Source organism: Ailuropoda melanoleuca, chromosome 8 (assembly GCF_002007445.2).
Source record: "Ailuropoda melanoleuca isolate Jingjing chromosome 8, ASM200744v2, whole genome shotgun sequence".
In the NCBI taxonomy this organism is placed as follows: domain Eukaryota; kingdom Metazoa; phylum Chordata; class Mammalia; order Carnivora; family Ursidae; genus Ailuropoda; species Ailuropoda melanoleuca.
Genome location: NC_048225.1, coordinates 1200834 through 1217019, shown reverse-complemented (window position 1 = coordinate 1217019; position 16186 = coordinate 1200834). Strand labels below are relative to the sequence as shown.

The 16186-nt window shown below is 45.9% G+C and overlaps 1 protein-coding gene and 2 long non-coding RNA genes across 5 annotated transcripts in view; 1 reads left to right on the top strand and 2 right to left on the bottom strand.

Annotated features, from left to right (window-relative positions):
* Positions 1–643, bottom strand: part of DYNC2H1 (dynein cytoplasmic 2 heavy chain 1) — a 292248-nt gene extending 291605 nt beyond the window's left edge. The window contains 1 exon segment of the mRNA XM_034665650.1: positions 185–643. Coding sequence (XP_034521541.1) covers positions 185–379 — 195 coding nt within the window. The 5' untranslated portion in view covers positions 380–643.
* Positions 644–3424: 2781 nt separating this feature from the next.
* LOC117803304 lies at positions 3425–6528 on the top strand. The gene is made up of 5 exons (XR_004626987.1): positions 3425–3556; positions 3875–4103; positions 4654–4839; positions 5442–5580; positions 6423–6528. It is a non-coding gene; the product is annotated as an uncharacterized LOC117803304 (long non-coding RNA).
* On the bottom strand, positions 5920–16122 carry LOC105238835. Of its 3 annotated transcripts, none has more exons than XR_002143262.2 (4): positions 15873–16122; positions 15404–15495; positions 9052–9161; positions 5920–7546 (listed from the first exon to the last, which is right to left on the bottom strand). It is a non-coding gene; the product is annotated as an uncharacterized LOC105238835 (long non-coding RNA). The 3 variants fall into 3 exon arrangements; XR_004626986.1 differs by having other exon boundaries at positions 5920–7799; positions 15873–16057; XR_004626985.1 differs by having other exon boundaries at positions 5920–9161.
* Between the last annotated feature and the right edge of the window lie 64 nt (positions 16123–16186).

Below are 16186 nucleotides of genomic sequence, written 5' to 3'. Positions count from 1 at the left end.
GGGGAGGCCGCGGGGGGTCCCGTTCTGGGGGGAGCCCCAGTTGGGGGGTCGCTGAGGGGGGCTGAGCAGGGCCCGCTCCGGGGGGGGGGTTCCAGCGAGGAGGCCGCGGGGGGCGGGGATGGCGACCCGTGACCCCGGCCCGGCCTGCGGAGCCCAGGACGCGGCAGCGGCGCGGGGACCGTACCGCGCTGGAGAAGGAGACGCCGGCGTCCGTGCGCTGCACGCGGAGCAGCATCTGGTTGCCGTCGTCCAGGAAGTTGTTGACTTCAGGGCAGCTGTACATCAGCGGCTGGTCCCAGGGCTCCGACACCAGGCCGAAGTAATTCTGGGTCGTGGTGAAGATGAAGACCTTCCGCACGTCCCCGCTCACGCCCGCCATGGCGGCGGCCAGCACGAAGGAAGACAGCAGGGCGCCCGCCGCCAACACCCGAGCCCACCTCCGCCCACACGCGCGGCCCTCCTGCCTGCCCGCGCGGCTTCGCCGTTGCCAGGGCCAGTCGCTATGGCGACGGAGCCCGACGTCTGTGCGGCCGCGCGCGCCGTGGCGTTAGCGCTCGGGCACGCGCACGCACAGCCCTTGGCGGCCGCCGGCCGCGGCGAAGCTCCTGAGGCGCTCGCCGCGGCTGCGGTCTTTTCTACGGGGTTCCGGCAGGTGTGCGTTGGGTCGCAAAGCCTGCTGCTGATTCTTTCTGCGGATTTCTCGTAGCGGATTGCTGGGAGCGATACAGGCAGTGTAGCCTCAGTGAAGCCGCGTGACCCGCGTCCCGGAGGGCGGGGAGCCCTCGGGCTCCTCCTGCACCGGCAGCAGCGGCGTGGGGCTCCCCACCTGCGACCTGGGCCGGTGCCGGCCGGGCTGCTGGGCCAACTTCAGGCGAGGGCTCTGTGAAAACGCTGGGAAAGAGCAGGAGTCGAGTGCTGTGATAATTCTCTTGCTCCGTCTTCCCCGCTCCTTTATGTGTTGCTTCGTTTCCCAAAATCCTTTTCCCTTGTTACTCTATTACTAGTTTCAGAAAAAATGCAACCACCAGTTTTTCATCACGATCATTACCTGAACACGCGGCTACATTTGTGAAATAACCAAAACGTACGGTGACACCCGTGAGCTTGCTTTATAACACGCAAACCTAATACCAATTTCTTAAGAAATACAGGAATGGAATCGGTTGTATCATTTTCTTCGCCGTGGCATCACTGTAAACTACTAAACCGCTGGTCATTTACTCTGATATTCCGATTTCAAAAATCATCTTCAGAAACATTTGCTGCGTGCTGCTATGTGCCCAGTAATGGACTAGGCCCTGGAGACGTAGGCCTGCCCTGTAAGGATTTTGTCGTCAGGCATCGTCTTGTCTCTGATTTGAGACTTCATCCTAAGGAACTCAAACATAGACAGATTTTTTTTAAATTTGCATTCAGTAATCACAACTTCCTCTAAAACTACAGTCTTTGATAACTGGAAAGGGTCTTTTTATCTGCTGAGCACCTTGAGTGATATCTGGGAGTGGGAACTAATGAAAACAGAACCACTGTGAATTATAAAAAATGAATTCAAATTCTCATGAAATAATCCACAAAGTGGGAGAAACGAGTCCATGAATTGAGATGCCGGCCACTGGATGGGAAAAAAATCCAAACAGGAACCCAAGATGACTGGGTAGTGAGAAAGGATTTTGAAAGCAAAGATGGCTAAATATGGATACAGAGATTTTTGCTATGCAGTGGACATCATGACCCTTCACAAAGTCTTCAGGAAAGCCAACTATACTCACATATTGGTGAGTTGTTTGGGTGGAAATGTGTGAAATGGTTGTATTAAGCATCCACAGCAATGTGGTGAGTATGAAATTAGTACAGGTGGGAATACGAATCTGGGAAGCAAGTGAGGTCATGTGGATATTATCCTCCCAGGAATTTTTAGGAACCTTAGGTGGGCTTTGGACTTCCACAAGATAGGACATTTGAGTGTTCAATTATTCTTTAACCCAGATGTCAAGAAACAAACTCCAGTTGAGGGTAAACCCTGTGAGGGTAGGAATTCTCTGTGTCACTGCCGCCTACCTAGAATTAGGCATAGAGTGGAAAGAAGATGGATTAGGTCTCTGTACTCATGAAGCTTCAATGAATCATAAGGAATCTCATCAGTAACTTATACAAAGCCACGGTGATGATTAATTGCTGAACCAAGATTGATATTCAAATCCAATTGCAAACTATCTCTAGGCACTATTTCACAGTGGTAGATAGCCAGCCATCTACCAAGATCCCTTCTCTCCTGCCATAGCTAAGAAGTGGGTACTCTCCAGATGCGGCCCTTAACTCATTCTCGCCAGTAGGATGTAAGCAGAAGTAACGTGTGCCACTTACAAGACAGGGTTTGAAAGAAGTGAGTGTACCTTCATCTTTGGCCAGCTGGATACAAAACAACAAGAGATGACAGACCATAAATGTATAGGGCGCAGGGCTCCTGACTCAGTGTGGAGCAGGGCCAGCAGCTGTTAAATAAGCAAGAAATAACCTTTATTGCGTTTGGGCCATTTTACAGCATATGTATGTGGGGCTATTTTTTTATAGTAAGTTAAGCCACCCTAAGCAATAGAGTAATTGATATCAGCAGTAGGGTGCTGTTCATTTTGTTTTGTTTCTTAATGTAGGACGTTGGTTTAGTAGTTGGCTAGCAGGTGGCATGAAAACAGGAAATGTAAGCCAGAGAACAAGAGACAAAACCTTTCTGAGCCAAGCTTTCCTGATTTTGATCTATATTGGCATATCTCAAACATTTTGGTGTCAGGTCTTCTTTATACTCTAAAAAGTTACTGAAGATTCCAAAAAGATTTTTTGTGCATTATTTCTATCAATATTTACTGTAATGGTCATGAAAACTGAGACTTTTTAAAAACATATTTATTCATCTATTCAAAAATGGTAACTCCATGACTTATTAACATAAATGATTTGTTTTTGTGAAGATAACGGTAATTCCCAGGCTCCTGGGTGGCTCAGTCAGTTAAGAGCCAACTCTTGATTTCTGCTCAGGTCTTGATCTTGGGGTCATGAGATCGAACCCCATGTCCAGCTCCAAGCTCAGCACAGAGTCCTCTTGTCCCTCTCCCTTCCCCTCCGCCCCTTCCCCATCTCCTCTCCCTTGTGCACTCATTCCCTCTCTAAATAAATAAATAAAATCTTTAAAAAAATAATTCTCAATACAAACATAAATTTGGTCAGAAGACTGACACTGTTCTATACTTTTTTAAATCTCTTCAATTTATGCCTTAGTAGGAGACAGCTAGACCCTCCATCTGCCTCTTCATCCTATCTCTAGCAATACGTTGACCCACCGAGGTACCTGGAAAAACCTGGCCCCACATGGACGTGTAGTTGGAAAATCGGAAAGAACTTCATCAGCGTTTTCAGATCGTTGTGAATATTACTCGTTACTAAAATTCCACAAGTGGTAGCTTGTTAAAGGCGAGTTGCGGTTTAGAATCTGGAAGCATGTCAGTGATTCAACATTTCATACTCAGCTACATTAAAAGGCATTGGTCATCTTGCACGCCAGGTGGGTCTTTTACCCACACATAGTTTCCTAACATCACGTATTGGTCCTTTGGAAAATACTGATTCACCGAGCTATGAAGTTCTTCCAAATGTGGATACATTTCATAATGCAATCTTTAAAACACCACATTCATCAGTATACCACTGATCTCGTAAATCTTTATGTCTGAAGAGGTTGTCAAGCTTACACAGAATTTAAATTGGCAATAAATTGTGTCAGCTGTTTTCCCTGAAATGATAGCCTTATTTCATTCATTTTTGAGAAAAATGTCTGCCACATAACCAGTCTGGATAATCGTAGTTTTTGTCATTCTTCCAGGTAAACGTGGTCTTGCACGAAACAAGCTGCTAGTTTAGACCACGACTCCCGTCACATGGGTCTTTCCCTTAAGGCAGCCACCGTGCTTCTGCATGCGGCCCAAGCGCTTTGTGTGCCTTGCATTTCATCCCTCAGAACGATGAAATGACTTGCACTCAAGCTGTGGGATTTGGGAAAGCCGGTAATATTTACTCCTTTATGAGGGACACTCTCCTGTACGTGCACGGAGGTAAGGAATGGGTGACTACTGGAACGGTGTTATGCCCCGGCCTGGATCTGTGCCAGCGTTTATCACAGAACTCTACAAACTTAGTGGCTGAAAGCAACACCCCGCTATCAGCTTGACGTCCTGTCCATCAGTCATGGGAAACTGCATGCCTCGTTGTCTGCCGAGGGTCTCTTGTGACTTCGATCAAGATGCTGGCCAGGCTGAGTCATTGGGGGTGTAGGCTCCTCTTCTAAGCTGCTATCGTGGAGGCAGAATTAAATTCCTTCCAGGTATAAGACTGCAGTCCCCGTTTCCTTGCAGGCTGTCAGCTGCGGTTACTTTGAGCAGGTCGAGGCCCCCCCCAGTCCCTCACCTCTCTATGCAGCACCGGCTGTAGACCACCCCCCCACGTCAGCTCAACCTTGTGTCTCCAATCTCTTACAGCAGGAAAGGCCCAATTCCCTCTCAGGGTTCACATGATTTTACCAGGCCCAGTGGATAACCTTCTTTATTAAGTCAAAGTCAACTGAGTAGTAAATTCAGTGGGAGAACTAGCCCATCCTGTTCACAGGTGTCGCCCTGCTCAAGGTTAGTGGGTTACACAGTGCGTGGAAACTTGGAGCCAGCCGAGAATTCTGCCTACCACAGACACCAGTGCTTTTGCACCATCAGTGAAAATGTTTTACCTTGTGAAAACACTGTGACCTCCCAAACTCCTGAACATGTCTTCGGCATCCACAGGGATCCGCTGTTGCAGGTGAACTCTAACAGACCCGCATCGGTTCTAAGAAAGTGACTAGAGGAAAAAAGATTTTTTTCTGTTTGATCCATTATGTTTGACAAAGATTGGTTGGTTATAAAAATTGCTCCCCTTATTAAATATAGCCGATGCACTTACTCAGTTTAAGGAAAAAATGCCACAGAACTGTTATATAATGTTCATAGTATAGCACTATTATTCTAGTTACTATTCTTGGACAGTGTGGGGGGCTGGGCATGACAGGTGTTTTCAGAAGCTCTTCTTCAGACTTGCCAAAGCTGCAACTTACCTAGGACGTGGCATTTACAGATTTTAGTCACCAGCATAATGGAAGATACATCCTAATGGGATATTTAACACATATATATTTACGCCTGTAGGACAAAAGGAGCTGTATGTCTTCTGACCATTCGTAAGTCAGTGAGTGGTTGCTAACCATTGCCCTGGGACACAGAGTTGGTTCTGCAATCAACTGCACTGGAAATTGGGGGGAGAGAGGAAGGAGCTATGTAGGCAAGGGACTTAATGTTTGTCTGTTTGTAACACACGGCTGAAGATAATTCTTTGGTCTGCACTTCTGTGCCCCTCCTGCCCCACAGGTATCCTGGGCAGAGCAGAGGAGGTGGGGGAAGAGGCCAGAAATGTGATGATGTGGGTATGATTTTCCCCAATCTCCACTCACAAAGAGAACCAGAAACAGACTTTACAAGAGAGCAAAAAGTGTGGAGTTCCTTGCAGGTAATACTTGTGTGTTTCATTATTTAAAAAAAAAAAAAAAGACATTAAATAATTTAAATATTTTGAATCTTCTATCAAATTTTAAATACTTTTTATTTGAATGCTGCTGTTTTTTAATTTTAAACATAATATTAATTGTAAGAATTATGGGAGGATGGCAGAGACTGTACTCTAAACCTGTTCTCTTTTAAGATGAAAAGAACACCAGTCTTGGGAGAATTTTTTTTTAAGATTTTATTTATTTATTTGAGAGGGAGAGAGAGTGAAAGAGAAAGCGCATACATGAGCAGGCGGAAGGGCAGAGGGAAACAGAGAAGCAGAATCCCCACTGAGCAGGAAGCCCCATGCGGACTCGATCCCAGCACCCTGAGATCATGACCTGAGCCGAAGGCAGACGTTTCACCCACTGAGCCACCCAGGCTCCAGGGGAGAATTTTTTTTTTTTAAGTGTAGTTTTGTGATGTTTTTATACTTCTTAGCAAAAATTGTATTTCTTGAGCTTTGCTTTGTATTTGCTTATATATGAGTTTTGTTGACAAATATCTTTTTGGTATTGAAGGAGAAGAAACCATGTGGCAGAGCACTCAGGCGCTCTGGAAGCTTCTGCCCATCAGCTCTATTCACGCTGTATTAGCCAAGCAAGTCACAGGGTCACATCTAATGGCGGGGGGTGGGGGACAGGTAAGCAGCTGGGACTTATGCACGAGAAGAGAACGAGCACTGGAAGTCTGGGAGCAGTCCTACTGACAACCACACCTTCCAGACGTCCTTCCAGGTAAGAGAAAAAAATGCTGCTTGTCCTACACAAAATAACCTTTCCATCTGTCTTTCTTCTGCCCCAGTAACGAGCACAGTTCTAGACAGCAGCTGCTCTGATGACAAAGAACAGAGCCCCCAGTGGACCCCTGACCAGCGTGGAGTGTCAACAGGCAAACACACGTCTTCAACAACTGGGCTTGGGCTTCTGTGTCGCTGTGTCCCAACTGAGCGCCTCCAGACGCACCCACCCTGTCTTACACGGAGGCCACTTCACAAATTCACGGACACGTGAGTTAGTGGCGGCTTTTCAGAGTGCTGCCTTCCCTACACCAACCGAGTTCAAGTGATAATCATTTGTCTGATAAACAAAGCTAGTGCTTTTAATTTTGCCTTTCCATGTGATCAAGTATGCTAGTGAAACTACTGTTTTAAGGTTCTTACTATAAAAAAATTCCAAACCTAGTAATAGGTAGTCTTTTCCTCTCTGATCATGCTGATTACTCTTTTAAATGCTTTGATGTGGCTTTCTTGACTGTGTGCCTGACCTAGCCTACCTTTATTCGCAGGAGATAGTCTTGCTTAGACTTGTAACTGAATGCCCTGTAATATTATTTTAAAAAATATATAACCACTGAGATAAAGCACTAAAAGGAAAGCTTCTTCATACCATGACAACTATTAATAAAAGTGTTCACATAAACTGTTAGTACAAGTCTTTTTCTATTTCCATTTTTATTTATGTGAAGTGATAGTTGAATACCATGCAATTAAGCCACAGCTTTCTGCTTCTCAGCCCAGCATCTTTTTTTGGATAACTTCTGTGAGAAATAACCCGCTGACATCACAGCCTGTTGCTATGAGAATAGAGCATCAAAAAATTGATAGCATCAATTTACTCAAGGGTAGCTCAGAACAGATTTAAAGGAAGAGACCTAGTTTTTCTCCTATCACCTTGGCACCTTTAGTCCCTAAAGATAGCTAACAATTATGAAATGTGAAATTTTACACCATAAGAACCTTATTCCCTGAAAACTAATGGAAGATACTCCTGTCATGGGTCTCGTGTTCTTGCCTGGAAGGCGGCTGTTAAGTCAAAGAACACACATTTGGGGCAGTCCTTTATTAGGGAAAGGAGAGGGATCTAAGATCTCCGTGTGATGCAGTCCTTGCCGTCGGGTTCCAATGTGGCTCCTCACGGTCCAGCAACCTGTAAACCAGAAATATAGCTTCTCTGGGCTTCCTGCTGGGGGCACTCTGAGAGCTTGCTTGTGTTACGGCTCAAAATCTTTTTTTACCTGTGTGCATGTTTTCTTCAACAATACAATTACCTTAAAAACTTGGCTTTCTGTATTGTAAATCCCACAGCTCTTTCTCATATATAATTCTCAAGAATGATTCATCTCTGCTCCCTCATATACGTGCCCCTCTCTCTGTACGAATGATGGCTATCTGAAGGCTCTCTGAAACAGTAAGTTTGGATGGCAAAGTTAAAACCTTTAATCTGATCTTAGTAGAAAGATTATGTCACATTTCTTTTTTTTAAAAAACTGAGAGACCTTTTAGTACCTTTTTCACTTAAAACTTTTAGGAAAAGTTACCACCTAGACCTAGGGTCCAGGAGCAGTCAGCTTTTCTAACTTTAAAAGGACCTTGATCTGTAGAATTCCTTAGTCCCTCTAGCTCTTCCAGAAAACCAACCAGGTCTCATCTAAGCCCCTCTCTGCTGTAAGATCTTGCTACAGGCAGATAACTGTATCGTACACACGGCACTCCGCCTCCTACTTCCCGTAGGGAGGGTCTCCCTAGGCTCATGGTCTACCTTCTCCTTCTCACTGGGGACAGCCGTACTAGATATGTTACCAAGGTGCACTGGGGCTTTGCAGCTCCCCAGCCTGCTGACCTGCTTCTTCACTGCCTGCTGCCTACTTGTTCTGTACAGATTGTGAGTTTCTGTATGGCAGCATCCTTCTTCCAAGGCCCAATGTCTGTATTCACATGGGAGGTCTTGCTCTCACTTGCCAAATATGTCCGCATTTCCCCTTTCTTGGCATATGGTTGGCCTGCAGTTCTTTGCTCTCTCTCTTTGTGTGTGTGTGTGTGTGTGTGTGCGTGTGTGTGATCTGGAAATGTCTCTATTTTTTAGACAATGGACCCCAGGAAGGTTAAAAAGCAACGCCAGCGGGTGTAGGTGCAGAACTGGATGTGGTCATTCAAAGCATCAAGAATATGGCAATACGCATATCTGAAAAGCATCTCTAGGTGTTCAAAACAAAAAATGCATAAGTCATTCCTAACTAATTTGAGCTTTATAGCACTTCCTAGATAGGGAAAACAGTTAACATTTGAAAGTCCTGAAAGCTTTTTCCTTGACTAATTACATAAGATGGTTTGCCTTTGATCAAATTCCTTCCTTTTAAAACATGGATAAAAGCATTGCATAGGTCCATGGTTAAACAGACAACATGCTGCAAATTACTTCTGGTATAACGTATTCCAACAAAGCTTAGAAAATAAAAGCTGTTGAGTCGGCTTTGGACTAAGTTTAATAGTCATCTCCTCTGCTGACAACTTCTTTACATGTTGGACACAACAGTGTGGTCTTTGCTCTCTTTGAAGATGGGCATGGGCGTTTGAGTTGTTATACTCTAAAATGTAAGTAGAAGTGATATATCACATATGCACAGAAAACATAAAAGCCAGTGTATAGCATACCATGGTTCTCTCCCAGTGCTGTGGTGATCGTGGAAGTGTCAGTCAAGATGGGGGTTTGATCAGCCCAGCGCCGAGGAGCTAGCTATGATGGGTATAGTGTTCTTGATGGTCTGTCATAAACGAGAAATACTTTTCGTCATGAGATAATGAGATTTTGGTGTGGTCTGTTACTGTAACACTGCCCTGTCCTGACATACACAGTCAAGGTATGGCAACTGTTACAAATAAACGCCCCAAATTTCAGTGGCTTAAGGTAACAGAATTTTGTTTATCCTTCATTTGACAGTTGATTGTGGTGTTTGGAAGGCATCAAGTCCTCTTCAGTGTCCCCCAGGTGATACACTTCTCTCTAAAGTTGTTTGAATCTGGCTGATTGAGAGAGAAAGAGCGAAGATGGTGGTGGCGATTCCCAACTGCCTAAGACAGTGGGAAGACCTCGCCGTGTGTCCAGGACAGGGGAGAATGATTTGTCATGGGCACGTGGCACTCTGCCACGCACAGACTTTGAGCTCCACTGCATGTGACTGTAGGCTTTGACTTGCTTCTCAGGTGCGCACAGCGCTGGCCTCCCACACATGTGGTCTGTGGGGTCGCACACAGCCTTGCACTTGGAAGGATTTGGTGGTCAGCTCTCACGCAGCATTCAGGGAGTTTTGAACAAGGGCTCTGCATTTTCATGCTGCTCTGGGCCCCACAGATTCTGTAGGTGGGCCCACAAGGGAGTTCTACCCGGAACCTGTGCAGATGGAAGCCTGGGCTACAGATAGAATGTGCAAGAACTCACTGAAGATTATCTGGCAATTGTCTGTGTTTTTTAGCCCGTGGAGAGAAAATATTTTGAAAATTTGCGTGTGCTTTTCTTCTCTGTGCATTCTCACTCATGACCACATATTTGGTCAGTGTCATTCTCATTGCCTCAAGGAGAATTAGGACTATAAAATCGGAAATGCAAAGAACAGTTGATTTGGGTTTTTTACTTTTAAAAATATGCTCTAACAGTTGAAGCTCATCTTGGGTAGGGATGGGGTTCCAGAGCTGGGCAAGGCTCAGACGTGGAGGGGTCTCTTTGAGGCTGGAGGTCAGCAAGCAGATTGGTAAACAGCACGTGCAGAGGAGCTGACTTGGCATCAAGAAGCACCAACACTGCCGTTGCCCGTGACCGTAACCATGACCGGAGCAGCGTGGCTGCCCAGTAGAGGTCTGAGAGCTTTGCAGGGGTCACTGCCCTGCTGCAGACTCATGACAACTATCTATCCTGTGCTGAGTACTGAAGGCCTTCAAGACCTGCCCACACGTCACCTATATGTTTTCCGAAGAAATGATGCCTACCCATTCAAATGGCCCCATGCAGACAACCCTATTTTCAGGGGCTGGGAAGACGGTTAAGATCCCTAAAGGCAGGGTTGTTGACCTGCAGGGAAGTGGGTGGTGATATGAACGGGAAAGCCCCATTACCAGAATCTGGGTGGGAATGGGAACCAGAGCAAACCACCCCCTTTACATGCCTCCTTTTCCTCCTTGCTTTGATTCTGTGGAGCACTGGAAAGAAGTCCCCCTTCTGGATTAGTGGGAGTTGATTTTTGTTGAGTGTGCCCTAAGGATACATAATTACATACCCATTGGCAGTTTTGCCATCAGCACCTTTATACCTATTTTCTTACTTTCTCAATAGTACAATGCTGTGATGTCCCGATAAGGCAGATACTGTTCTTTTACTACAGAGATGGCAAAACTGAGTCACAGCATGATTAGATGGTTTTTCCACGGCTACAGAATTTTAAAAGGCAAATCCACTAGTCTACTGGCGGTTCTCATTGTAAGAAACCATTTCCACTATGCCATCTTTCCAAGATTAAGTGTGGGAAGTATAAAGTAGAACAAAAACGCAATACTCATCCATACGTAAGATTGTAAAAATGCTTGTAAGAACACGCCTAACTAAACCCAAGCTGCTTGCGCTCGGTCTTGGTCTTCTCATCCACAAAGAGAGCTTTTTTCTGCAGCAGGCCATGAAAACAGTGCACTCTCTGCCAGTAACATTAATTCTATGAACTGCTCGTTTTTATCTGGGATACACATTCCTATACCAGAGGGCAACAGGTGTCCAGTTTAATATGATCTCCCTCCTGAGCACTTACTTTTTTATTTTTAATTTTTAAGTCATCTCTACACCCAATATGAGGTCCAGATTCACAACCCTGAGATCAAGAGTCCATGCTCTACTGACTGAGCCAGCCAGGCGCCCCCTGAGCACTTACTCTCTCTCTTTTTTTTTTTTAAAGATTTATTTATTTGACAATGATAGAGACAGCCATGGAGAGAGGGAACACAAGCAGGGGGAGTGGGAGAGGAGGAAGCAGGCTCATAGCGGAGGAGCCTGATGTGGGGCTCGATCCCATAACGCCGGGATCACGCCCTGAGCCGAAGGCAGACGCTTAACGACTGTGCCACCCAGGCGCCCCCTGAGCACTTACTCTTCATCTTCCTGGTTAGGTTTCAAACTGAGGGTGCTCTGTTTTTGCCTACCTGATCTACAAGACAATGTCTTCAACCTATGATCCCACATCCAGAGTTTTATGTACTCTGACCTTCCTCAAGGCATCGACCTAGACGGCTCTGAGTCACTACTCTTTCTTCCTGCACTCTCCTACTTCTAAATTTTTATCTACTTCTTTCTGCTTACTTCGAATCTCTTAAAAATAAACCTTTCTATTTTAGAAGAGTTTCAGATTTACAGAAAAGTGGCAGCGACAATACTGACATTTAAATCCCATGCCCAGTTTCCACTATTAGTACGGTACATTAGTATGGTACATTTCTCACAATTGATGAACCAATAATATTTATATTATTATTAATATTATTTGTAATTATATTATTATTGACTCCATTTTTTAAAAAGATTTTATCCATTTATTTGAGATAGCTAAACGGAGAGATCACAAGCAGGGGACAGAGAGGGACAAGCAGACTCCACGTTCCCCAAGGCGGGACTCAGTCCCAGGACCCTGGGATCATAACCTGAGCCGAAGGCAGACGGTTAACCGACTGAGCCACCCAGCTGCCCCAAGTAGACTCCATTTCTTGACAGGGAGTAGGAAAGTACTAGAACATGTGTGTTGAGATACCATTGCAACATCTTTCGAAAAAACAATCTGCCACGGTGAGCTGTTAAGCAAAAACCAATCGTTTGCTTTTCTCTACTGGCCCTTCAAAACCATGTACTTATTCTTCCCTGGATCCTGAGTAAAATCTCATTCCAACCCCATATTGTTGTGGACTGTATTTATTTTTATTTGGTTCCTCTCTCTGCAGGATGATACATTCAGGTCTTGATGAGTTCAGGTGTAGCCATCAGACTGAAACACTTCTCACTCCAGAGCTTCATCATGTCTTCTGTTCCCTCCACCAGAATGGGAGACAGCGCCCCAGATGGCGGCTACTCCATGTTGGGGTCCCAGAGTGAATCACAGCCACAGTCGGGCAGCAGGTGACCTGCCCTAGCACACCACTTTAGAATGTAGGGGACACCCGGCATGTGCCACATAGTTCTGCGCCGCTGGGCCTCTCTCCAACACTAGGAGTCATTGTGGGCTTGTGTGGAAGAAGTCATGTTCTAGCATCTCATTTCTACTGTTCTCTGTCTTATGTGTATGGAAATATTTTATAAAATGTTGGCCTGCCAGGTTGTTTTGAAAATAAATGATAATGTATTGGAAGGAGTATTTATGTAGATCCAGGACCAAAATTCTATGTGGCATCCCATAAGTCATTTAATTTTTGTGTTGCTTCTTTTCCTGACAAGTGCAAATGCCCTATTTTAAAGAGGTGTTAAGGAAAAAAAAAATGTACAGAATATATAAATTAACACATTTTAGGGGACCATTTTTGGCTGCCTTGACTCAGATGCAGCTATTTTAAAACATCTTTCATCACTTCATTCTGTAACCTTCAGAAGCTAAGGGATGCGTGTGTAAGCAGGATGCTAAGGAGATGGCAGCGGTAGGGCTCAGTTCTTTTGCTTCTGCCCCATTTGGCATGAACACATGTCCACTGTTGTGACAGATGGATATCTAGCTGTTTTTCTCCATATCCTTCTATATACAGTAGAATAAAACGAAGGATAAAGGAAATTATGTCTTACCTAAAGTCACCAATTGTCTTTGGATTTGAAAGCAGAACATAGGAGTTTCTGCTTAAGGTAAATGCTTCACGCCTCCCCTTCCTTCTCATTATTCTCATTAAAAAAAATTCTACACGAAAAGAACCACAGTACTGTGTCATATTTCGCTTCTCCATGGTAGACGCCTTCTTGATGGAAACTAATGTATTGTCCATGTGTTAGCAACAGAAAAAATTAAAACCGCGTAACTCAATGCTTATGTACTGCTCATGGGCAGTGATGCCCCTTCTGTGACTAACTGGAGTGTTCTATATTGACCATAGAGGTACGGTGGTGGCAGCAGGTACTGATCAAAGAAGACAGTGAGGAAAACGGTCTCCTTGACGCTGGATAGCATCATCTCTCCAATATCACTGATAAGCACAGATTATTGGCCCTATTCTTTGTTACTAAAGTTCTCTTAAATGCAAATGCACCCCACATATTTTCCTCCCCAGACTGTAAGATTCATGAATACAGGAGTCATGCCCGCCTTTTATATCCCTAAACTCAGCACAGTTCCTAGTTTATTTTAAGTGATCATTAAGTACTGTGTGAGTAATAAACTGAATGAGGGAATACCATACATGGACTCGGCCTTTCATTTTTTTTTTTTCCAGAGAATTCCACAGATGCAACCGAGATCTCTCCAGTCATGTCCAGGTGTGCTGGGCTCTTATTCCCTAGGTCTAGAAGAAGTTGTAGTTGTGTAAGAGGATTCTTCCTCTTCTTCTTTAAAGAATACTCCTTGGAGAAAAGACAGTCTCTTCAATAAATGCTGCTGGGATAACTGGATATTCACATGGAAAAGAATGAAACTGGACCCTGATTATACACCACTCACAAAAACCAACTCAAAACTGATTAATGACTTAAGTGTAAGACCTCAAGTCATGAAACTCCCAGTGGAAAACAGGAGTAAAACTCCTTGACATGGTCTTCGTGATGATTTTTGGTTGTAACACTGAAAGCATAGGCAACAAAATCAAAAATAAGTGGGACTACATCACAATAAAAACCTTGTGCACAGCAAAATAATAAAGTGAAAGGACAATCTATGGAATGGGGATAAAAACTGCAAACCATATGCCCGATAAGGGGTTAATATCCGAAACATTTAAAGAACTCCTACAACTCAACAAACAGCAAGGAAACAAATAGCCCAATTAAAAACTGGGCAAAAGGGGGGCCTGGGTGGCACAGCGGTTAAGCGTCTGCCTTCAGCTCAGGGCATGATCCTGGCGTTATGGGATCAAGCCCCACATCGGGCTCCTCCGCTATGAGCCCGCTTCTTCCTCTCCCACTCCCCCTGCTTGTGTTCCCTCTCTCGCTGGCTGTCTCTATCTCTGTCGAATACATAAATAAAATCTTTAAAAAAAAACAAAACTGGGCAAAGGACTGAATAGACATTTCTCCTAAGAATATATATGAAAGGCCAACAGGTGTGTGAAAAGATGCTTTATATCAGTAGTCATTAGGGACACGCATATTAAAATCACAGCGAGTTACTACCCCGTGCCTATTAGAAGGGCCTCTGTCAAAAGGATGACTTGGCAAGTGATGGCTGGGATGGAGGAAAGGGGACCCTCGTGCACTGTTGGTGGGAATGCAAACTGGTGCAGCCGCTTGGTAAAAGAGCATAGAGGATCCTCAAGAAATGAAAGTCAAACTACCGTCTGATCCATAAATTCTACTTGTAGGAATACAGGTGACTCTTGAACAACATGGGTGTTCGAAGCACCAACACTCCCATGCTCAGTTGAAGATCTGTAACTTTTGACTCCCCAGAAACGTTACTGCCAACAGCCTACTAGTGAGCTTATTCGTCCCATAAACAGCCGATGAACACGGATTTCATAGGTCATAGGTATTATACACTGTATTTACAATAAAGTCAGGGGGAGAAAAGAAAAGTTAGGAAGAAAATCCAAAGGAAAGCACACAGTACTGAAACAAATCTGCGAGTAAGTGGAGCTACACAATTCAAACCTGTCTGTTCTAGGGTCAGCTGTATGTCCAGAAGTAACAGGAACACCAACGCAGAAGCTCCCTTCAGCCCCATGGCCCAGACATGGAAACAACTAAATGCCCATCAATACATGAGGGGATAAAGTTGTGTGAGATGTATCTGCGTGTGTATCACAACAGTATATTACTCAGCCAAAAATAAGAAAAAAAGAGAAATCCTACCATTTGGGACAACATGGATGGATCTTGAAGTCATGCGGCTAAGAGAAATCGGACAGATTACAATACTGGATGATCAAACTTCTCTGTGGAATCTAAACAGACGAAAAACCAAACTCGTAGGCAAAGCGAGCGGACTGCGCGTCAGTGACACGGACTGGTCTGGGCCCTGGGTCCGTCCAGTTGGCACTACGCACACGGGACGCCCCAGCTGGCGGGCGGGCGGAAGCAGCGCCTCCGGAGCCGTAGCCCCCGGGGCTGAACGTCAAGTGCCCGAGTCGCCCCCCACCCAGCAGCACGGCCTCGGTGCAGAGGCAGGCTCGGATCACACACAGGCTCACGGCGCCGGCTTTCTCCGGGAGCGCGCTGGCCTGCGCTGACCTTTAGGAGCGGGCGCGCCTCCGCAGAGGCGGGGCGGGGAATCTGTGAGGGGCCCTCCTCGCTAGGTCAGCCGCCACCCGGTGCCCCTCACCTGGACTGCGAGCTCGGCGGAAGCCGGGACAGCGACAGCCGGGGCTCCAGGCCGCCCCCGGAGGAAACACGCCCGGAGTGGCAGGCAGCCCCGGGCGGCGGGTGCCCCGCGGCCTGCTCCACCGGCTCACTCCGGGCCGCAGAGGACTAGGAGTTACGCCCCCAGCACGAGGGACAAGGCCGGCACGGCCCGCTAGCCCACCACACCCCCCGGCTCGGTGGGCGCGCTGCGCCGGCCCCGCCCACGTACGGCCACGCCCCTGCCGGCGGCCAGCGCCGCGCTGGCGTCATTTCCGGCCCGGGGCGGTCCGCATC